This window comes from Myodes glareolus, chromosome 11 (genome assembly GCF_982192425.1).
Source record: "Myodes glareolus chromosome 11, mMyoGla1.1, whole genome shotgun sequence".
In the NCBI taxonomy this organism is placed as follows: Eukaryota; Metazoa; Chordata; class Mammalia; order Rodentia; family Cricetidae; genus Myodes; species Myodes glareolus.
The window spans coordinates 55,107,575-55,132,680 of NC_142036.1; the positions used below are offsets into that span (position 1 = coordinate 55,107,575).

At 39.6% G+C, this 25,106-nt stretch overlaps 1 protein-coding gene across 1 annotated transcript in view; it reads right to left on the reverse strand.

The window, feature by feature from the left end:
• The window catches only part of Actr10 (actin related protein 10), a 30,178-nt gene that overhangs the window by 3,371 nt on the left and 1,701 nt on the right, over positions 1 to 25,106 (reverse strand). Inside the window, exons 2-11 of the mRNA XM_048415445.3 lie at positions 23,862 to 23,934; positions 22,816 to 22,898; positions 22,093 to 22,201; positions 15,413 to 15,520; positions 13,737 to 13,804; positions 11,383 to 11,462; positions 6,864 to 6,899; positions 4,819 to 4,898; positions 4,666 to 4,739; positions 923 to 1,004 (exon numbers count right to left, since the gene is read on the reverse strand). Coding sequence (XP_048271402.1) covers positions 923 to 1,004; positions 4,666 to 4,739; positions 4,819 to 4,898; positions 6,864 to 6,899; positions 11,383 to 11,462; positions 13,737 to 13,804; positions 15,413 to 15,520; positions 22,093 to 22,201; positions 22,816 to 22,898; positions 23,862 to 23,934 — 793 coding nt within the window. The remainder of the gene's footprint in view (positions 1 to 922; positions 1,005 to 4,665; positions 4,740 to 4,818; positions 4,899 to 6,863; positions 6,900 to 11,382; positions 11,463 to 13,736; positions 13,805 to 15,412; positions 15,521 to 22,092; positions 22,202 to 22,815; positions 22,899 to 23,861; positions 23,935 to 25,106) is intronic.

The following is a 25,106-nucleotide window of genomic DNA, read 5'->3' on the forward strand; positions in this document are numbered from 1 at the left end:
TTACCCAAGGTCCAAAAGAAATCTGGTATCTGCTCTGAAAAAAGTTGCTTTGTTCAAACTCATTACCTGGTTTGAGATACCGTATCTCACTCAGTGCCAAAGTCAAACTCATTAACCAGAAATGTGGGTTTTTTGCATGGTTTTTACATTCATATATTTTATATGTGTCTACGTGTATTGGTGTGGGCATGTCACAGCACACATTTGGAAACTAGAGGACAACCTGCAGGAGCAGATTCTACCACATGTGTCCTGGGCCATTAGATTTCTTGCAAGTATCCTTACTTGCTGATTCATCTTGGTGGTCCTATGACTATTTTTAAAATGCTAAGAAAAAAGTTTGAGACAGGGCTTACTATGTGACAACTACTACTACCACACTAGCATGACTTCTCGATATGAACCGGGCTAGCCTGGAATTCGTCATTCACCTGCACTGGTCACTCAACTGCCATTGTTCTTAGCAGCACTAACTATAAAATTCCACAGAAAAGTTAAAGTAAGAAAATGTAAGCCAGGTGTGGTGGTGCATGCCTGTGATCCCAGCACTTGAGAGGAAGAGGAAGAACTGCCACAAGTCAAGGATAGCCTGGTCATTCATTATACATTGAGTTATAGGCCAAAACCAAAACAAATAAAAAGACTAGAAAAGTACTTTATTCTCTTCTTTTTTCTTTTTCTTTTCTTTTCTTTTCTTTTTTTTTTTTTTTTTTTTTTTTGTTTTGGAACCTGCTCTGTAGACCAGGCTGGCCTCAGAGATCCACCTGCCTCTGCCTCCCGAGTGCTGGGACTAAAAGCATGTGCCATCACTGCCCAGCTACCTTATTCTTATAAATAATATATAATAAGGAACAATGCAGACAATAATACCTAACATTTTTTAATTTGAAGAACCATGACAACAAAGGCAAACTATAAATACCTGCAAAAGGGAATCCAGTATTAAGGTGGCAACTGATTTCTCCTCATTATCTTGTTCAAAAAGAATTTCCACAACCGAATCTCTAACGAGATTAAAAAGAAAAGAGAGCACTTTACTGGCATTATATAATATGACATGGGATAGAGCACTGGTTAGATCTACAATGTTTTTAAGTGGCAGTACCACCTTCATGAATTACCTAATAAAATACAAAGCTTCTTCTCATTGTAAATGGGGAAAATAGTGTCTACCTCCAGGGGTTGAGAGGAGGATGCAGTATGCTTGTAAAACAAGGTTTGACACACAGGAAGCATTCCTCAAGTGTGAGCTACTGGGGAAGTAAAATTTAAATGTTCTGGATTTCATTACCCCTCTCCAAACAAAACAATAAAAAAGAAGTTGTACTCTGTAAAAGTTAACAAAATTCTTTGCTTTTTAAAAGTTTTTCTGAAGCAAGGTTCCATGCAGCTGAAGCTGACTTCAAACTCCTTATCCTCTTGTCTCTACCGCCTGTGTGAGCCCCACCAGGGATCCCCGCACACAAGAAAGGTAAAGCGAAAGGACTGCCACAGATCCGAGGGCAGCCTGGGCTACACAGTAATACCCTGTGTAAAAAACAGGAAAGCAACAAACAGGGACTTAGGAGAAGTCTATGTTGGGGCACCATGAGAAAGGTCTTTGGGGTGAAAAGTATTTCTCATTGTATATATTTAAGACATACAACATAATGTTTTGATGTAGACATACATAATGAAATGACTACCTATCATTTTCCATAGTTACCTTTTTTGTGGTAAGAGCTACAATTTATTCTTCCAGAGACTTTTCAGTATATAACATACATTATCAGTTATAGTCATCATTTTGTATAGTGCAAGTTTATGCCCTTTGATCTACTTTCCTTCACCCCCTTCTAAGCCCTAGTAGCCATTGTTATAATCTGTTTCTAGATATAAGATTAAGCAGTATTTTTCTTCTTCTATTTGGCATAGTTCTTTTTTAATCATAATTATTTGTATTTTTAAAATATATGACATTAATAATGGGAGATTTAAAATAGGAAATATTGCCTTCTATGCAATGCAAATTCTAATGATCACATCACACACAATCATGGATTACACATAATCTAGTGGAAACCAATTTTATCAAGTCAGTTTCATGGTCATAACAGTTTAAAACTTTATTGTTGTAGTGTAGATCACAGAAATCTACACATACAATTACACAGAACTCTATGTACACTGTAGACCAATAACAATTTATTATTTAAATTTCAAGATAAGGTCTCTCTATATAGCCTTGGCAGTCCTGGAATTCACTATGTGGACCAGGTGAGCCTAGAACTCAAAGAGATCCATTGCCTTTGCCGCCCAAGTGCTTAAAGGCATGCACCACCATAGTTAGTTTCTGTATTTCCTTTCCAACAATCTCTAAGTTTGTAATTATGTGAAAATTTAAAAGAAACCAAAAACTATGAACCTCTTTTAAAAACTTTTTAAAGACAGGGACTCACTATGTAGCCTAAGGTGACCTTGAACCTATGACTCATCTGTTTCGACCTCCCAAATGCTGGAATTACAGGTGTATGCAGCACACCTGGCTCACAGATCCACCTGTCAGCTGGGTGTAAGTGCCTCCTGCCATCTGCTAAACTATGACACACGTACCAGCCTCCCAGACAGCACACAGAGGTAAGCAGCAGATGAGACAGAGCGACCTGCAGCTCTAGAACGCTCCTTAGGATGTACTCTTCCTTTCCCTTCCCTTCTTAGGACTGCTGCTTGCTGCCTAAGACAGGGAAGCTGCTGGGCAGTGGGCGCACGTCTTTAATCCCAGCACTGGGGAGGCAGAGGCAGGCGGATCTCTGTAAGTTCGAGGCCAGCCTGGTATACAAGAGTGAGCTCCAGGACAGCCAGGAACATTCCACAGAGAAGCCCTGTCTCGAAAAACCAAAAAAGAACAAGGAAGCTGTGAGTCCAGCAGCCAAACAGAACCCCAAGAAATGGTCAAGAGGAAGGATGTTCCGATTTCTAATGGGAGTTGTCATACTTTCTACACTTGAATTACATGAGAGACACTCCCACATTGCTGAAGTCACTACCTTCAGGTTTGTATAAGCTGTGTGGCCAAGAAAAACAGTAGACAGTATGTCACAAACCTAAGAGAATATACACATCATATCTAAACTCTATTTCTGTTTAAGATAGGGTCTCAGTATGTAGCAATCATTTATTATGTGTCCCACTAAATAATCAAAAGAAAATTTAAAATAATTTAATAAAAATAATAATAGATTAGAATGGTCTAAAAATGACTACCACTGGGTGGTGGTGGTACATGCCTTTAATCCCAGCACTCAAAAGGCAGAAGCAGATGAATCTTTGTGAATTCGAGGCCAGCCTGGTCTACACAGCAAGTTCCAGGACAGTCAGGGCTACACAGGGAAACTATGTCTTTAAAAACTAAAATGTATTTGTGTTCATGCTTTTGACATCTCACCCTGTTACCTTAATGTTAACTTATATTAAAGTTACACACTTAAAGTTACAGCATGGTGTGCAACTGTTTTCAGTGCATCTTTTGCTATTATGTCTTAAAGATGGAATGTTTAAACCAGTCATAATAGCAGCTCTCAAATGGTTAAGGTAGGAGGATAAACATTGTTTCAGGTCTGCCTGGGCTATACTTTGATACCCTGTCTGGAAAAACAAAAAAGAAATTTATAATAAAATTTCATAAAATTAGGATACAAATAAAATTACACTGCTAGCAATATAAGCAGGCTTTTATCAATATAACTATGTAAATCCTTAACAGTAATGTACAGTATCTGAGAAATAATGAAACAAGTAATAAATTGTGAACTACCAATGGATCCTAAAGATTAAATTTATTTGGAATATGTTCACTGTAACAAAACCAAGTTTTAAAATTTTACTTATTTTATGTGTATGGGTATTCTGCCTGCCTGCATGTTTGTGCACCATGTGCATGTAGCACCTGCCAAGGCCAGAGGAGGGCACTGGACATCCTGGAACTAGTTACAGACAGTTCTGAGTTGCCATGTGGGTGCTGGAAACTGAACCTGGCTCCTCTGTGTTCTTTTTTTTTTTTTTTAATGTATATGAGTGTTCTATCTGCATGTATACCTTTATCCCAGAAGAGGGCATCAGATCCCACTATAGATGGCTGTGAGCCATCATGTTGCTGCTAGGAATTGAACTCAGGACCTCTGGAAGAGCAGTCAGTGCTCATAATCGATGTTCTTAGCTACTGTTCCATGTATGTCTCCAGGTCCCAAAACAAAGGTTTACATCACAAATGAGCAAATGACTGACTACAAATAAAATCTAGCCACATGAAGTTGTTTTGGAAGACAGGAATATTATTTGGTCAGTTTTGCATTTCATCTGTAGAGCTGAGTAGGTAAAAAGACTATGTGAACACCAAAGTCTAAGACAGGTACTACTTGCTTCTTAAAAGAGATTCCAACCCTTTTAAAACATATTTTCTGCTGCTTTTCAAAACACTATTAGTTTCATTAAAATAGTTCTGAATTATTCTGAGAAACAGGAAAGATCATTTTTAAAACCTTAAAAAGCTAAATAGTTGCAAAAAAATAAAGCATCATGAGGAACATCTTACCATTAACCTAGCAACATTCACCTGAAGGCTTATACACATATTGTTCAGAGTCAAAATTTAATACATTGTTTGGCTCACACTAATCACTGTCTAACCTGATTGATCCCAGCACATGTAGAATCTTCTCTCCATCCAATGGATAGTCAACATTTGGGGGTGGAGGGGGACGCTGAAATGTTAGAGAAAAAAAGTGTAATTATAAGCAAACACATAAGTAGCTTTCAAAAAGATGTAATTTCTAAGCTTACCTCAGTGTTCCCATCAATATTAAACTTTGCTGCTTGGATTTGTAGTCCGCGCTTCAGATCACTTACAAAGCACGTACGCACTTAAGAAAGGAGGAAATGGAAGCTTGTTGTTAAAGGAATTGGGGGCTTATACCTTAGAACAACTCTATTCACATAACATACAATTAAGTATTCGTCTTCTGTAAAATCACAAATTATTTCATTGCTTTTTTATTTTATTTTGAAGATTTATTTATTTATTTATTTATTTATTTATTTATTATGTATACAACATTCTGCCTCCATGTATGCCTGCATGCCAGAAGACGGCACCAGATCTCATTACACATGGCTGTGAGCCATCATATGGTTGCTCGGAATTGAACTCAGGACCACTGGAAGAGCAGCCAGTGCTCTTAACCACTGAGCCATCTCTCCAGCCCCCAATTCAATTACTTTTTTTTTTGTTTGTTTATTTTATTTTGTTTTTCGAGACAAGGCTTCTCTGTAGCTTTGGTAACTGTCCTGGAACTAGACCAGGCTGGCCTTGAACTCACAGAGATCCTTCTGCCTCTGCCTCCGGAGTGCTGAGATTAAAGGCATGCACCACCACCACCCTGCCTCATTGCTTTTTTAATGAAGAAAAATTGAGGGTTTGCTGTTGTTCTTTTTTTTTAAAGACTTATTTATGTATTTTATGTATATGAATGCTGTGTTTGTATGTATTCCTTGGATCCTATTGTAGATGGTTGTGAGCCTCCATGTGGTCACTGGGAACTGAACTCAGGACCTCTGGAAGAGTAGCCAGTGCTCTTAACCACAGCTGAGGTTTTACTAGAGATATTTCAGTACAGGCTTAAGCATGAAGTTTAAGAGAAAAACAAGAGGGGTCAGGGAGATAGAGAGGATGCGGGAGGCAGAGAATTAGAGGAGCCCAGGAAGAACGACAGACACACTCATGAGCAGGGCACAGGGTTCTTTCTCTAAGGGAGTGTTGCCTACAAAACTATGTTCTAAAAATACCTTTGCAGAACCTGCCCTGCCATTTGACCGCCTTTGGAGAAGGTAACAATACAAATAAACTGCACCAGCAGGAAAGACAGCTCTTCCAATTCAACAGCTGTGTGCTCAGGTTTGCTAGTTTCAGTTTTCTCTGAAGACACCAAGCTGCGCGTGGTTCTCAGCTTGGGTTTCTGCAGGGAATACTTCCCGCATGGACACCCAGCAGCACTTCCTACCCGCTACTCTATCCATTTCTGCATTTCCAACACTGAAGACTGTTTTCTGCAAATACCTTTAATAAGGCCCTCAGACAACGGAGTAAAACTTAAAATCTGAGGAAAAGCAGGGCTGAATGCAAGAAATCTAAAGACTTTAGTCAAATTATTCATAAAACATTACAAACACACAACTATGTAATGTGTTTACTAGTCATTTGAGGATAAATTCTGCTAGGGGCTGGAGACAATGACACCGCAGTCAACAACACCTGCTCTTCCAGAGGACCAGGGTCAGTTCCCAGCACTTGCAGGGTGGTTCATCACTATCCTAGCTCCACCTCCAGGGAATCTGATGCCTTCTGACCCCCACAGGCAACAACGTGGTACACACATACATGCAGGTAAAACATTCAGATAAATAAAATAAATAAATCTTAATTAAAAAAAAAAGAAATTCCTATTGTTGAACATATTATTCAGCAACATGGCTGTTTTTTGTTTGTTTTGTTTGTCTAGACAGGGTCTCATTGGATATAGCCCTCGCTGGCGTGGAACTTGCTATGCATGTATGTATGTATGTATATATATACATATGTATGTATGAATGTATTTGTCCCAGGTGCTGAGATTTTAGGCACATGCCACATCTATTTCATTTTGAATATATTTTCTAATCTGTATTTTTAGAAACAGATGCCCTTCAAACTAACACTAAAGAATGAAAAGGTCAAAAATGGGAACATCAGGTCAGAAAGATAGATGGCTCAGGTTAGGGCACTTCCTGTCAAGTCTGACAACCTGAGCTCAGGCCAAGGATTCACACATTGATAGAAAAACTCTGCTTACCTTTAATATCCTCTAAGACACCTTCTGGAACTGAACCTGAAAAGAATTTTATTAAGAATTAAAGAAATTATATAATTTTTAAAAAATCGTTTCAAATTCTATACATTTCCCTATTTTTCATTTAAGTAAAATGAAAAAAATAAGTAAGTACTATAATCATTTTAAAAGACTAACACCTAAAGCAACTCTGCTCTTAGGGAGGAAGTCTCATCACTCCACGTGAAGACAGCAGAGAGACAGACCAGGAGTGCAACAGGGCTGTGGAGCCATGAGCTGTGTAGCTCACAACAGGGCCAGCGTGGGGCTCAGCAGCACAGGGCACGCACGAGATCCATGAGACTGTGAGGCCAACACCAGCACTCCAAAGATACTTAATATAGCAGAAAAGACTAAGGAAATCTTTCCCATCATAAGGAAGTCTGCTGGCTGTCTTCTAACAAGGCTCCCAGGAAAGTATAGGGCTCACAGACGAGTAGTTATTACAATCTTACAAAAAAGTTAAGTTCTGAGTTTACATCTTTCCTATGGCAAGAGCTTTCGGCAACATTACAAACCAGCACATATGCGGGGAAGACAAGCATGTGCCATGGCACCCATGTGGCAGAGAAGACAACTTGTAGGAGTCATTTTTTTCCTTTTACCATGCACGTTCTCAAAAGTAAATTCAGGTCAGCAAGTGCTTTTATCCTGAGCTATCTGGCTGTTAACCGACCCCCAGCACATATTTTTAAAAAGAAGTACATACCATCTTTTAATCTTTACTTTTTCCTTAGCATACGTTAACTGTACAACAATGGGATTCATAAAGAACTCCATCTTCACACATGAATCTAACAGTTTAATCACACTACTCTCCTAGCACCCTCTGCTCTTTCCCAATCCCTTCTAAAGAGGACATTTAAAAAGAAGAGGAAAAGGCTAGGCAAGGTGGCTTGGGAAGCTAAGGCAGGAGGACTGTTCCAAGTTCAAGGCCAGCCTGGGCTACATACTAAGACTATATAACAAGACTTAGTCTCAGAAACAAGCAAGTAAAACACACACACAAAGAGTTAAAAAGTAACCTTTGGGATATGCTACAGGTTATTTGCCATAACGCTGGATTTCGGAGGCAGAAACAGAAACACCATTTTCTAACCTAAATTTAAAATCTTCTAAAACAGTCATGTGTGGTGTCTCACACCTTTAATCCTAGCACTTAGGAGACATAGGTAGTCGGATCAATTTTAAGTAGGGGGGCAGTTTGGTCTACATATTGAGCTCCCGGCTAGTCAAGGCTACATAGTTAAGACCCTATCTCAAAATAATATATAATAAAATAACATTTTCTAAATCAATTCTCAAAAACATTTTGATTGTATATAAAAACAAAGGAGCTTTTGATAAAGAAATGGATCATGATAAATGAGCAAGTATAACACTAATTCCTAATTTTTGGGTAAACTATAATTAATCTAAACCCATAATCTCAAAGTGTTAACCCATAACTTGGAAAGTGGCATATTTAATCACACTGTGCTTGGAAAAGAGTAAAACATGTGCTAAGTATGACTTCAGTGGGCTGGCGAGAGAGAGATCAGCTGCTAAAGGCTACAGCTCACAACCAAACTTCAAGTATGGATCTAGAGCCAGGGTATAACTCAGTGACAGAGCCCTAAGACAACGCACTGGGTTTAACTCCCTGCATCCTACACCAACCCACTGAAGTGTAAGTTTAGATTTAGAATTTCTTCTAATTAAATTTTTTTGTTTGTTTGTTTTTGAGACAGGATTTCTCTGTAGCTTTGGAGCCTGTCCTGGAACTAGCTCTTGCAGACCAGGCTGGCTTCAAACTCACAGAGATCCGTCTGCCTCTGCCTCCTGAGTGCTGGGATTAAAGGTGTGCACCACCACCCATCTTACTTCTAATTATCTTGTTCTTTTCAATTTCTTACTTTTGTGTTTCATATCATGGTAATAATAGTTTATAAGTTTATAAACATATATATAATATATATTAAATATATACTATAAAATATATATATAGTATTCAAAATGCTTTAGTGTCGACAATTCCTACCCTTAGACATTAAAACTTATCCAGGTGTACCATACGTCTATCTGTACTCCAGCAGGCAGGCAGTGGCTGGAGCAGGGGAGTCAAGAACAACTTTAGCCCAATCATGAATTTACAACTTAGACTACATGAGGCCTCACCTCAAAGAAAAGGACAAATCAAAAAACTATTAAAATTTACTTCTCAAGATGGTAAAGAGATTTTGCAAGATTTAATGCTGGCTATAAACAAACAAGAGAGAAGGAACTGTATTGTAAGAACCAACAACCCGAGAATAAGGGCTGACGCCACGGCATTTTATAGCTCTGCCCTCTTTCTAGGACTATTCAAATAACTTCCAACAAAGGCTGGTAAGAAGCAGTTTTCTGTTGGTCAAAGTAAAGAAGGGCTGAAAAGGGGTTTAATTTGATTAGATGTATATGTTACTTTAAAAAGGAGATAATCTTGGCAAATAACTACAACTGTTTACATTTTCCAAGTAAAAAATGGAAATGACAGCCATTCATTGGCTCTGTAAAATTCCACTTAATTTCAGTCAATTCAGTAGAACAAAAAACAACATGATTGGTATATAATTTATATTACATACTTTCCAAATCAGGGCACTTAAATTCTCACTTCTGGAGACAGGGTCTTGCTATGTGACCCAGGTTAGCCCTGAACTTCCAATCTACCTGGTTTCCAGAGTGCTGAAATTAAAAGTAGGTTCTAAATACTAAATGAAAGAGGATAACCTGAAATTCATTTGAGGATCTCCAGTATACCAGAGATTTTCATCTAAGCTTTGCTAAGGAATTCAGGGAGAATACTTTCAATTGGTTTACATCTCTGGTTGTCCTCTGTGAGTGATTCAGGAAACAATGGTAGTTCTGACTTCTCAATGTCAGAAATATAATGATTAGGATTCTGAGGGGTATGGTCAGGAAAGATCAGAATAAGTCAAAGAAGGTTCACTATGGAAAGTAACCCAAGAATGCAACTTCTTAACATTATAGTTAGAACCCCCATCCCCGAGTAAGGGCCTACATATGCTGCCTGGGCTAGTTCAATGCAATGTCCCTGCCTCGGCCACAAGTGAACGCTACTGTATACAGCGTATGTTTAGTTTAAAGTAAGACTTAAAAAAAACCAGAATGCTAAACTTACTATCTTTGGAGACTTTTCCTAATTTAACTCTCACCAATGATATACTAAGATAGTAACAAACCTTATTTGCTATAGAAAAACTAAGGGATTTCAATAATCAAATGAAAATTGCTATTATTTTAACTATCAAGAAAGAACCATAAGAAAACATGAAAAAGCAAAGCTAACTATCCCTAAAACTGCATTTTTTTTTCTTTCCAGCATACTTTTGTACTAGATGCTGTCAATCTAAAAAGTAAGCCCGGGTCCCTCAAATTCTTTGTGTCATATGAGAGGTCCCTAAAGGAAAACCTACTCTGCTTTGGGAAGACAGAGAAACCTTCAAGAGGTGACATTCCAGCTGGGTCGTGCACAGAATGAAAAGCCCAAGCAATGGGGTCGGGGGGTTGGGTGGAGGGCGGCAGCTCTCGGTGAAGACAGAGGGTTGTCTAGGAACGACTAGGAGGGAAAGAGCCAGAGTTAAGGCTAAGAGGAAGGATGGAATGACATTACCGGAAAATGTGCAGCAGATATGAAATGTGGGTTAATCCACAGGAACCAAAAAACTTCTTACCAGTGTAGGGAAAGTTATCTCTAACAACAGTATGAAATAAGTCAAACCTGTGACGCACAGGCCCACAAACGAACAAGCAGGAGATAGTGAAAGCTAAGTCACAGCGGCTCTGCTTCAGCAGAGCAAGCCTGTGGCCATGGAAAATAGCAAGTGAAATTAGGAAGACTTTCCTGAGGAGGAACTGGAATGCTAACTCCCGCTTTCTAGAAGGAGAACTAGAGATGGTGATGTCATTGCTACTTTTGCTTGTGTTTTTTGAGTCAGGGTTTCTCTGTGCGCCCCAGCTGTCCTGGAAGATGTTATTACATTTTTTAATAAAAGTAAAATATAACTTTATCATTTCCCCTCTTCCCTAAGATGTACAGTTTATATCTAACAATCTTGTGGAAATATGAGTGTCAAGTTCAGAAAGATCAGACCCAGGCTCCATCTGAGAATAGACAGCATGCTGAGGTGACTAGTCAGAGGAAGAGATGACAGAGACTTTCAAGTCATTAGAAAACAAAACAATCAAGTCCCCCTTAAAATCACTAATAAAGACAATAAGTGCAGAATACAGAAGGAATACCAGAAACAAAGAGAGGGGAGCTCAGGAGGAAAGATGGCTTGAGCTACACTGTGAGATCTAGAAAAGACGACTGACACGCCGCTGGACATTGGAGCAAGGCCAAGGGCTGTGGGAACGCACGGCGAACTAGCAACGGGCAGAGACTAAAATACAAGGTAAAAGCATGAAGAGCACAGACCACTCTTGAACGGTGTATTACCCATCACTGAGGGAAGGCTCTGTCCTTTAGCAGCACCAGTGTCAACAGTACATTGTTCCAACAGTTGAGTTTCCAACTCCCTGAAATTTGAAAAAGTTATTGAAATTAAAATACTGCAACTGATAATCTTTTCTTATTTAATAACCTCACTTAATAGGTATTTGAATGGCCCATTCAAATAATGGTCTTGGGACCTGAACAGAGAGCTCTCAAAAGAAGAGAAATAATGACTGAGAAATATCTCAAAAAATGTTCATCATCCTTAGCAATCAGGAAACGCAAGTGAAAACAATTTTAGATTTTGTTTTACTGCAGTCATAACAGCAAAGATCAATGAAAGAACCGATATGAAATGGGGGAGGGGATGCAGAGGAAAGGGAACCCTCTTTCACTGCTGCTGGGATTGCAAATTATGTAGCTACTCTAGAAACCAGTGTGGAGAGTTCTCAAAAAGTTAAAAATAAATCTACCATATGACCCAGCTATACCACTTCTTGGCATACGCCAAAAGGACTTGACATCCTACTCCACAGATACATGCTCAGCCACGTTCACTGCTGCTCTATTCACAAGCCAGGAAATGGAAATAAACCAGGTACATGCCTTTTAATCCCAGCACTTGGGTAGCAGAGGCAGGCAGATCTTTGTTGAGTTCGAGGTCAGCCTGGTCTACAAAGCAAATTTCAGGCAGCCAGGAGTGTCACACAGAGAAACCCTGTTTTGCGGGGGGTGGGAGGGGTGGAGGTGGAAACAACTGAAATGTACTTTAACCAACAAATGGATAATGAAAATATGATACCTACACACTTTACATAGCATGTAAGTGTTTATGTAAAGAAAATACACTGAGTACTATTCAGCTCTAAAGAAAAATGAAATCATGAACGTTGAAAGTAAATGGATGGAACTAGAAAAGATCATATTGAGTGAGATAACCCAAGTGGAAAAACAATGTAACAATGTTGTCTCTTGATGTAGGAGGGTCATCTGTCTATTTGTTACTTTCATTGGTTAATAAAGAAACTGCCTTGACTTTTGATAGGACAGCTTAGATAGGTGGAGTAGACAGAACAGAATGCTGGGAGAAAGAAGCAGAGTTGGGCAGAGGCAGAGAGCCGCTGCCATGAAGCTGCAGGGTCAGACATGCTAAATCTTTCCTGGTAAGCCATGAGCTCGTGGTGACATACAGATTATTAGAAATGGGTTGAATCAATATGTGAAAGTTAGCCAATAAGGGGCTGGAGACAACGGGCCAGGCAGTGTTTAAAAGAATACAGTTTCCGAGTAATTATTTTGGGGGCAAAGCTAGCCAGGCGGCCAGGAGCTGGGTGGGATGAAAAGCAGCCCACCGCTCCTCCTACAGTCTCTCATAGGAGGCTCTTGATTCTAAATCTTTAGATATATTTGCAGTCCTCACCCCTCATAAGGAAACTTCTCTTTGCAAGAGATGAAGACCACTACAGAAAACTTCAACTGATCAAAATGTAGAGCTGTGGAGTCCAGACCCAATGGATCCAACTACAAGACACGCCTGCACTCCAGGCTTAGGGAACACTGCAGAAGAGGGGTAGAAAGATCACAAAGGGAAAGAGGACCAGGGAGTTTGTTGGGAGAGTCTGTCTCCTAGTAGTATCAGAAGCTACATCCTTAAGTCTGACCAAAATGACTATCCAAATATGAGCTGAATAAAGATACTATCACTGGGCATGCCTAAGTGGACAAGGAAAATCCCTTAAGATTGCAAACTTATACAAAGAACCATAGGCAACTGAGGAAAGCTGGGAGTGGGAGAGGTGGTCTTCTCTAGGGAAGAGCACATGAACTAGTTGTCTAATGCCAAGTGGTCACCCCTGAAAACATATATACAGGTAACAAGATATGGACTCAAAAGGTTGTATTTAGGGATTATATATGTACACACACACACACACACACACACACAATAACAGTTAGTGAAAAGAGAGGCCATGAATCTGAAGGAGGGGAGAGTAGATGGAAGGGCTTAGAGGGAGAAGAGGGAAGGGTGAAATTTGGTAATTATATTAATAATCTCAAAAAAATTGATGAATGAATTCAAATCTAAAAGAGAATAGAATAAATTAAAAATCAAATTCCAGCCGGGCAATGGTGGCGCACACCTTTAATCCCAGCACTCGGGAGGCAGTGACAGGTGGATCTCTGTGAGTTCGATCGAGTCTAGTCTGATCTACAGAGTTTGTTCCAGGACAGGCTCCAAAAAGAAACCTACAGAGAAACCCTGTCTTGAAAAACAAACAAAAAAATAACAAACAAACAAATCAGATTCCAAGCACCGGCTTTTGTGGCATTGGTAAGAAAACATCCAAGAAACTTACTTGTGAAGGGCTTTTCCTCCTAACGGGAGTGCTCCCCAGCAGTTCAGTACTGGGATGCCTTCATATATCTAGAATGGAGTCAAGGACATCACCATCTGAGCAGATACAACACTTTCCTGATATGTCTGATATGTACGTACGTTACCCTCTACCATATTGCTCTAATCAACCTTGGTGGTAAATTCTTACTTCTTGTAAAAAGGTTACAGAAAAGTTAAGAGCGAGTCTCTTACACAGTGTCCACCAGAAAAAAACAGGTAAATGTGCACATGCACACACATATCACAACTCATTCATTAGGGCAGAGGCATCCAACATGGTAGCCACCAGCAATATAGACCTGTTTAGTACTGTTCAGCACTTTACATCTTTAAGAGCCGAAGTTACAAGGCAAGCTTACAAAAGTTTAATAAAGAAAAAAAAAAACACTTGGATTATTTTTATATTGATTACACAGAGAAACAATATTTTCAATATACTGGGCTAATAAGGTATGCTATTAACCTTACTGCTTTAATTTCTATGAATTTATTAGACATATTAAATTCTGTATGTGGCCCACCCTGTATTCCTACTAGCTGAGCTGAAAGAACAGTGCTCAGGACCGACTACACACAAAGTACTTCATATTTGAGAAGCTACTGCCTAGCTTAGTTCTTCAGGAATAAATGATTATTTCCTTCCTGTAAACATTTCTTCTCAGATAAACCTAGCTCTCAAAACTGCTAGACTTATGTTCATGTACTTTAACTACACTTTCAACGCAGCAACATTCACTGTGACAAGTCATAAGGCTACCTATATTTTAAATGTTCCTATCGAAAGGAACAAACTAGTAGTAATGCTCTGACTGCCTGAATTATTAGCTGTCCGTTACAGGATGAGATAAACTACATGTCAGGTCCTACATTAAAAGACTACCTTTCCATGAGATGAAACAGCATCAGGATTTTTTTTTAAATATTTATTTATTATATATTCTGTCTGCGTGTATGCCTGAAAGTCAGAAGAGGGCACCAGACCTCATTACAGATGGTTGTGAGCCACCGTGTGGTTGCCGGGAATTGAACTCAGGACCTTTGGAAGAGCAGGCAATGCTCTTAACCACTGAGCCATCTCTCCAGGCCCCCAGCATCAGGATTTTACAGATAAGGAAACTGAGGCCAAGAGTGTTAAACTACTTGAGCGGTACCCTGTAAGGAAGAAGTACAATCTAGATTTGTCCTTACCTGCTCAGCTCATAAACCCAATGGTATACTATTCTGACAGCTTCCACAGACAGGAAAAAATGACCTTTTCCTCTATGAAGGCCACTTTCATTCTACCATTTAAAATTCTTTTCTTAGTTTTACTTTCTCATTTTAATTTGTCCAATTATTCTTTATATGACTTCTTAGAATTCAATTATCCTCATTAGCTGATAATTCATCTTGAAAACTGAACATAATATTGACCAGACCTGCTTCTGGAGCATAAACTAGGACTGAATTACAATGATAACTTCTATATAAAGTTGAAATTTTATAAGTCTATGAACTTTACCACATGATAACTCATATTGTACACAGTAATCCAAAATAGTTTAATAACAAAAATTATTTTTATAAGCCCAATTACTTTAGTTAAAATGAGTAAAAAAAAAAACCCATAACATGGGATAATTGATAAAAAGATACAGGCAACACCAGGCTTTCCCTGTATCCACAATCTAGGACCATGGCAGAATTAATCCCAAGTGTCAGGAGAGCCATCAGATGACTCGGAGCAAGTAAGACAGATGGAACCTGGAAAACAGAAGTGAGACCAGGGTGTAAGCAGTGCTTAAAGACGTCACAGGCACACTCCACTGAATTACATTTGCTCAAGCAATTATCGGTGTTAATGAAGAACTAGTTTTCCGAGTCAGATGAATTTACTCAATAATCAAAGTATATTGCAATAAACCGAAGTAACTAGGTTAAATAAACAGAATTTAACTGGGTTGTTTCATTCCCAAATGACAATTCTGAAGCATTTTTATCAACACTACTTTTTTTGAAGTAAATATTGAAAGAGATAAAAGCCCAGAAAATGTACATTTCGAGGAAGATGATACTAAAGAATAGATGCCTTTGCCATCTAGATAAAAATACTGGAAAGAGTTTCCCCACCTCTCCACCTGCCTCCCTCCCTTCTACCTTCCATTTGGGGAGCAGGATGAGACAGCCAGGCTGTCCACAAACTCCAGTGACCTCCTCCTCACTCAACGACTGGGATCACAGGCATGGAAACAATTCTTTCCACTTACTTATTTAAGACAAGAGTCTCATGTAGCTTGGGCTGTCTTTTTCCCTCCTTTAAAATTTATTGTGCGAGTGTGTGGGCATGTGTGCGTGTGCACATGTGTACAACACACATGTGGAAGTTAGAGGGTAACTTGTGGGAATTCTCTCCCTCCCATATAGGTCCTGGGGATTGAATAAACTCATGTTGTTAGGCTTACTGGCAAGCACCTTACCCCCTAATGCATCAACAGCCCTCCCAGGGTCTTGTACTTGGTATGTAGTGGAGGATAATCTTAAACTGCTGATCCTCCTGCACCAACCTCCCAAGTGCTGAGATTATAGGAATGTGTTACCACACCCTGCCAGGCAAATAATGACTATCATTATTTGCAAAATTTGCACTATGAACTATTAAAAACACCAGGGGCTGGCAAGATGGTTCAGCAGGTATAATCACTTGGGGCACAAGCCTGGAAATTACAGTTTGATCCCTGGGACCCATGTAAAAGTAGAAATGACTCCAAAGTTGATCTCTGAACTCTACATTGAAACCGTGGCACAGTCACCATCATCACATGCATATACACAATAATAATAAAAACTCTTTAAAAATTTAAAATCAGCCCAGTGGTGGTGGCATACGCCTCTAATCCCAGCACTCGGGAGGCAGAGGCAGGTGGATCTCTGTGAGTCTGAGGCCAGCCTGGTCTATAGAGCAAGTTCCAGGACAGTGAGAGCTACACAGAAAAACCCTGTCTCTAAATAAATTAAAAAAAAAATTTGAAATCTCATCATAACTTAGCAGTATAAATTGAGAAGCAAAACTATAAACTAAAATACTTAACTACTAGTAATTTCTTTTTCCAGTGAGAATTTGCTAGATTTGGTGATAGCACAGATACAGATACTTGATCAAAATAAAACAGTCTTTTACAATCAAATGACAGATAAAATAATAGTTTTTTTTATTTTTTTAAGACAGGGTTTTTCTGTGTAACAGTTCTAGCTGTCCTGGAACACACTTTGTAGACCAGGCTGGTCTCGAACTCACAGAGATTCACCTGCTTCTGACAGGATTAAAGGCGTGTGCTACCATCGCCTGGCTCTTTATTTCATTATCGATCGATCGATCGATCATCCATCCATCCATCCATCTATCCATCTATCTATCCATGCATCCAACCATATCTATTGGTTTTTCGAGACATGGCTTCTCTGTGGTTTTGGAGACTGTTCTGGAACTTGCTCTGTAGACCAGTCTGACCTCGAATTTACAGAGATCCGCCTGCCTCTGCCTCCCGAGTGCTGGGATTAAAGTTGTTTGCCATCACTGCCCGGCTTGTTTCATTTTTTAAGAACAATTTTACATGCAGTGGTGTTTTGCCTACATGTATGTCTGTGTGAGGATGCCAGAACCCCCGGAACTGAGGTTATAGACAGTTTCAACTGCCATGTGAGTGCTGGGAATTGAACCCGGATCTTCTGGAAGAACAGTCAATACCCTTAATCACTGAGCCATCTCTCTACTCCCCAGGTATTACTTTTAATTTTTTTTTACTTATTCTGTTATATACAAGAAAAGGGTACCAATGTAAACCCAACTAAAATTCTTCAGTATAAATGCATTTTTCCACTCAGCTAGAGCTGATCTGTCGTACTATCCTGCTGTCTTCCCTCTGCAGCAAACTCCTGAGTTTGCGCAGGAAGGGCAGTGGCAGAGGACATGTTTCTTCAGACTTGTTTTACCAAAATGAATGATAATCAACCGTCCTTGCCAAGGTGTTTTTAAGTATTAAGTACATTTTGACTTTGGGAAAACATATACAAATATTTACATGTACTTAACTTTTCTCTGAGACAGGGTCTCAAATTCACTATGTACAGAAGGTGACCATTACTCTTTTGCCTCTACTTCCCAAATATGGGGTTTCAGGCAAGCACCACTGGTGCAGGAGAATTATCTGTATTCTGTCAATCATATTTTAATAAAACGCTGATTGGCCAGGCAGGCAGTATAGGCGGGAAAGCCAGACAGGAAGTAGGGGTGGAGCAAAGAGACTGGGAGTATTCTGGAAGCAGAAGCTCTCTCTCAGCCACTCCTGCGCAGACCACCAAAGAGGCAGCATGTAACTTGCCCAGCTGAGAAAGGTACGGAGCCATTATGGCTAACATAGATAAGAATAATGGGTTAATATAAGTTATAAGAGTTAACAAGAAGCCTGACCTAATGGGCCAATCAGTTTATAACCTTATGGAGTCCTGTGTGTAATTTCTCTTTGGGATTTGCCGGCTGTTGGGGTACCGGGCGGGACGGAAACCCCAACAAGCCGGCCCTCATGCTACAAATGGCGCCAACGTGTGGACAACTGTATCCACATAAAGCCTGAGACAGTTTGGGAAGTAATTCTAGAACAAAATGACAGCATTGCACGTGGTTTCTTGGTAGCAGCAATTTCTCGCATCGGCTCTGCTTGCTAGAGGCAAGCAAGGCTCTCATCTAAGAGAGGCTTCCTGACTCGGCTTTAGCTGCAAAACCTTGCAGCTCTTTTAGGAGGTCCTGCCACGAAACACTTAAACGGTGTTGGTGAAAAGCTGAATGCATGCTTCTCAGGGTTTTAGCCGTAACAGGAAAAAAGCTGTGCTGTTTTAAAATGCCGGTTTTCTGGGCTGTCCTGCCAGGGCAAACCTTGACTCTTTTAGGCAGGCAGTCCGACTGAGTGTGGTCTATGAGCAGAATGTTGCAGTTTGCTTGCTGGCAAGGACCTTGAAATACCATAGAGTTGTGGCAGTAAAAGGCTCCAGTGGTACCTCTACCATGAGTCTGGCCGTCAAAGCCACGGTTTTAGGCTCATGTGGTCAGAAAAAGAGAGATATACAGTAAAAAGAGATTCAAAGAGGAAGAAAACCTCTAAATGGTTTACTATGAGTTAAAAATATATGCAGGCTAAAAGTTAAAGTTCTTAATGTAAAAAAAAAAAAGGAAGAAAGAGAGTAGTTGGGTATGGTGGTACACACCTTAAATCCCAATGCCTGGGAGGCAGAGGCATATTGACCTCTGTGACTTCAAGGGACAGAGGTAGAGATTGACCTCTGTGACTTCAAGGTGTGGTAGCACACACCTTTAATCCCATTGCCTGGGAGGAAGAGACAGACAGATCTCTGAGTTCAAGATATGGTAGCACATACCTTTAATCCTAGCACTGGGGAAGCAGAGACACGTGGATCTCTGTGAGTTCAAGGTGTGGTAGCAAACACCTTTGAGCCCAGTACTGGGGAGGCAGAGACAGGAGAATCTCTGTGAGTTCAAGAATAGCCTGGTCTACAGAGTTATTCCAGGACCAAGATATATACAGAGAACCTGTCTCAAAAAGCCAAAAATTAAAAGTAAAAATAAAGAAATAGAGGTTAAAATAAAGCCACATAAAGATGGAAAATGCACAGAGAATCTTCATACTGTATGCTATTATGCTCTCTTTAAATTGTTTGAATGCTGAGGAAGGAGCAACAGCTGCTAAAGGACTGTTGTTTATAAATACTGCTGGACTAACTCAAGATAGGTATTTTGAAAATACCTTGGCTTCAAAACTGAAGTCAAAAGGTTTGTTACTTTGGAGAAGAGATTTTGCTTTTGTTTCCACAGAAAATGAGAGGCTATGGGTTCATTCTGAGTTAAGAAAAATCAAGTTCCATCAAGGGAGGCCACCTGAGAAATCTCCAACAGGAACAGATGGCCCAAATGTCTGAGTTATACATCCAGAACAGATTCAAGACTGCTGCCTGAGATGATCAAGATTCACAGGATACTTCAGTCAGGACTTGATTGTAACTCTAAATTTTCTTTAGGTCCCCTTAAGACTATCAGCGCCCCCAACCAGCAGGAAGTAGCCTGAAATACTACGCCCACATTCCCAACAAATGGATTATGGGTATTTTCCTTTGTTTAAAAAAAAAAAAAAAAGAGGGAAATGGTGCGGGAGAATTATCTGTATTCTGTCAATCATATTTTAATAAAACGCTGATTGGCCAGGCAGGCAGTATAGGCGGGAAAGCCAGACAGGAAGTAGGGGTGGAGCAAAGAGACTGGGAGTATTCTGGAAGCAGAAGCTCTCTCTCAGCCACTCCTGCGCAGACCACCAAAGAGGCAGCATGTAACTTGCCCAGCTGAGAAAGGTACGGAGCCATTATGGCTAACATAGATAAGAATAATGGGTTAATATAAGTTATAAGAGTTAACAAGAAGCCTGACCTAATGGGCCAATCAGTTTATAACCTTATGGAGTCCTGTGTGTAATTTCTCTTTGGGATTTGCCGGCTGTTGGGGTACCGGGCGGGACGGAAACCCCAACAAGCCGGCCCTCATGCTACACACCACTGCCCAGCTTACATCTAATTTCTAATATACTCTATTCATTTTAAATAATCTTCCATTCCCTCTTTGAAAAGGACTCTAATTTCAAGGTAGAGATTTTTAAAAATCTAAGAAGATTCTGGCTCACTATGAAATGTAATAAACTTACAGCATATTCCTGTTCTTATAAAATGAAGATTACAAGTAATGTTACTAAAATTAAGAGGTAACCCCCATTCCTGGGACCTCCTACTTCATGAGATACAATGTGGACTTGGTTTAAACATTTTGCTAAAATGTAGTATGTAAGATTTATTTATTTTCTGAACAGTGTACATGCCAGGCAAATGCCCTAGCACTGAGCTATCCTTCTGCCTTCTTTCTACTTAAAAACAATTTATTAATTTCATTTAAAAATAGGTAACTCAAAAAAAAAATAGGTAACTCAAGGAGTTGGGGAGGTGTCTCCTCAGGAAAGGGCTTGTGTGAGCATGAGGACTTGAGCTCAGATCATCTTGCAGCCATACAAACAACGCCGGGTGCAGTGGGAAAACCTGTGATGCCAGTGCTGAGGACACAGAGCAGGGACTTCACGGCAGCCAGGCGAACTGACTCCATCAGAGATCCTGTCTTGAAGAATAAGGCAGAGAGGCTAAGACATGGCTCAGTAGGAGTACCTACTTTGTATGCATGAAGTCATGAGTTTAATCTCCAGCACTGCACAAAAACAGACGTGAGGCCCATGCGTAATCCTAGCACTTGAAGGTAAAGGCATGTGCTGGCTAATTTCATGTCAACCTGACATAGGCTATTGTCATCTGGGAAAGGGGAAGCCCAATTGGGAAAATGCCTCTATAAGATCAGGCTGTAGGCAAGTCTGTGGAGCAATTTTTTAAATTCATGATTGATATGGGGAGATGCGAGGGTACGGATTCAGTCCACTGTGAACTGGTGGTCCTGGGTTCTATAAGAAAGCAGGCTGAGCAAGCCAGTAAGTAGTGTGCTTCCATGGCTTCTGAATCCGCTCCTGCCTCCAGGTTCCTGCTCTGACTTCCCTCAGTGATAGACTGTAACCTAGAAGTGTAAGAGAAATAAACCCTTTTCTCCCCAAAGCTGCTCTTGGTCATGGTGTTTCATCACAGCAATAGAAACCCTATTGCTTGGTGGCAGGTTTGTGGCGTATTGCTGTGATGACTGGAAGGATATTGGAACTTGGAGCTAGAAAAGCCACTATGTGGGGGCTGGAGAGATGCCTCAGTGATTAAGAGCACTGCCTGCTTTTCCAAAGGTCCTGAGTTCAATTCCCAGCAACCACATGGTGGCTCACAACCATCTGTAATGAGATCTGATGCCCTCTTCTGGCCTTCAGGCAGAGTACTGAGAATACTGTACACATAATAAACAAACAAACAAACAAACAAATAAATAAAAAAGAAAAGGCACTGTGTGTTGAGAGCTCAAATGGATTGTTCTATGGGTTCTTAGAAGATTGTTAAAAGCAGTGCAGACAAAGGCTTGGTCAAGGCAGGAGGATCAGAAGTTCAAGGTCACCCTCAGCTATACAGCAAGTCTGAGGTCAACCTGGACTTCTTAAGACTTCAAAAATGTCAAAAATAAATGAAAAAAAATAAGATAGATAAATGATTAAGGAAAACACTGGACCTTTGGCCTCTATGAATACTCACATACACATGTGCACACCAACACGGACATAAACACACAAATTAAAAATAAAAATAGGTACCTCAAAATATTTGAAAAGAACACGAGTAAGTGTCTCTCTGAAGTGGGAAGGACATAATACCGACTCAATAACCACAACCCGGCGGTCTCTGGGATTCACCAACAGATGCCTGAAAAAATGATTGTTTTATTTTAAAAAGGAAATAAAGTTCTGTACTTTTTTTGGTAAGTAACATAATTTAAGAATAAACTGTACTACCATATCTTAAGATGTTTTATGACAAAAGGACATCTTCGTTTTATTACTTCAGGAAGATGAAGTTTCTGTGTTCTTAGAGTATATCAAGTACTGTTCAGGGACTACAGCCATTATCATTACCACCATTAGCCATTAAACAGGTATTTTCTTTTGTAGATTTGCAAAAGTGGGCTCACAAAACTCCAGTTGCTACAGACATTAACTTGAAAACTACAAAAGTCTAAGAAATTTATTTCTCAGAAGTACTAGAAATGATTTGTATTATTTTCTAGAAATACACACTCCACGACTATTCTTTGATGCGTTGTTTTCACTTTTCTGAATCACAGCAGGCAGATACAAAACACCCCCACCCCACTGATGCTTAGGACAGAAGGCAGAACCTGGAGCATGCTAATAAGCAAGTGCTCTACCATTGAGCAAAAAGCCTCAGTCCTAATAATGATTGTATTATTAGGAGGGAAAATCTAAGTGCTGAAGTTAGGAAAAAAAAAAAATCAACACTAAAATAAAGTTTCAACTTACCTGAAATACAGTATGTGGATGAATTCCTTTAAGTAGGAATATAATTCTTCTGTATTGATATTATACTGAACAACTTTGATTGGCTGTAAAAAATTAAAATGATTTCTTTTACTAACAAAACAAACTTTTTGTACTAATATATTTCCTCATAATAAATGAATTTATAGTAATAATACAAAAATTAAGAACAATTAACCTTGGGCTATGGCTGTAGCTCAGCTGGCGGACCTGCATAGCATATACAGAGCTCAAACATTGTGCAAATGCATAAAATCAATGTGGTGGCACATACCTATAAACTGGCAGAAGGACCTGAATTTAAGGACATCAGAATTTATTTCTGGTCTACAAGAGCTAGTTTCAGGACAAGATCCAAAGCTACAGAGAAACCTTGTCTCGAAAAACCAAAATAAATAAATAAATAAATAAATAAACTTAAAAAACAAAAATATCTGTAAAAACAAAAAGCAGCAAAGGCTTCTTCAAATATTCTAGACCTGGTTCATTCTCTGAATCATATGGTTAAATTCACGCCATATAAAATTAGATAGATCCCAATAAGGTTGATTTAAAATAAAACAACATAACTCAACCAGCAGTGACAGTGCACGCCTTTAATCCCAGCACTCAGGAGGCAGCAGCAGGTGCATCTCTGTGAGTCTAAGGCCAGCCTGGTCTACACAAGAGAAACCCTGTCTCAAAAAATACAAACCAACCAACCAAAAAAAAAAAAAAAAAAATACACACATACACACACACACACACAAAACTCTTTGAAAATTATTTTATCTTACTTTATTTTTCTAAATTGCACATATTATTAGTATTTATGTGTGCATGGGGGCGTATACACATGTGCAAGGTGTGCATGCATGGTGTCACAGAACTTGTGTGGCGGTCAGGTGACAACTTGGTGGAACTGGGTCTCTCTATCTTCGCATGGTTCTGGGGTTGACCTCAAGTGCCTGGCTTACTCTACAAGCACTTTTATCCACGGAACCATCTTGCCAGCCCATAGTTTTCTGATTTGTTTAAAAATGAAATACCTTAGACATGCCTGCTCTTTTTATCACACTAGGAATTATACATCGTGGACCAGTTTCTCCCGCAAATCCACACCTGCAAAGAAATGGAAAATTGAACACTGAGGTTATTACATTCTTTCTAAATATCTGCCAGAGAAACAATGGCCACAAGACATCTGGAAATACCTCTGCTGCACTTAAAGGGCCAAAGGAAAAAAATCTAAAAAGATTGCCACACCAACTCCAGTGTTATCTGTGTGACATGACATATGTCATTATGCCAGATGGGAGCTATGTGTCCTATGGGACTAGGCTCTCTGGAGGCCAATGGCAGACAGTCCGGTATTGGCCGCCCGTGGGGCATAGACGGGTTTCTCAATTAGCTGGCTATGTGGGATATGGGCTTTGCACAATCTCTTTTATAATAATGATATTCTTCATATTTACAATACATGGGTCATCTCTTCAGGAACAGCTCTGGGATAGGGAAGCACAGTATGGGAATGTATAAGACTACAGCAGAACCTTTGTCATACACTGGGTGTATGATGAGCAAGGGAATAGATGGGTTAATGCTGATGGACAAAGACTGTTATATTATACTTTGAACTTTATGGATAGGCTTGCTATATCCCAACCCCCATCGTGTATGCAGCATTAGAAGGTACTAAAAAGTATATTTCAGCAGGTGCAGAGAGCTGATTGGGCATATTGGTCACTAGATGAAATGAAGAAAGGGTTAGAAAGAAGGAGGGCCATGATAGTGATAATGAGACAGAAACTTTCTATTCATAAGATGAAACCACTTGTCTGAGGTTTACGTTCCCAAGGACAAGATTTCCTCTTCTAAGGATGCTTTATGTCTAACACCTGTCCCTGATAATATGCTTTTCTTAAAAATCGCTGATGTAACTAAAAGCTTTCATACTGTGCCAACCAATGATACATGACCTTCTGATTTGTTCTTTGTTTGAATACTATATAATAAAAACATGAATTCAGTAAAATCACAGCAGATTCCAACAACTCTCTTGTGTGTTGTGTCTGTCTGTCATTCGTTGAACTTGTGCCTTCCTGTGTACCAAGATCCTGCTTCTCCCATGGTCTGAGTGGCTCCCCTGAGCCAGTCCGTAGCAAAAGATAATAACATCTATTGATAATTCTATACCATGTTAAAGGAACAAAGTATATCAAATTTGTTATACTGAAATAAGTCAGTATCTCATTTCATTCTCCTCACTTCTTAGTTCTATTAAATTTTAGACA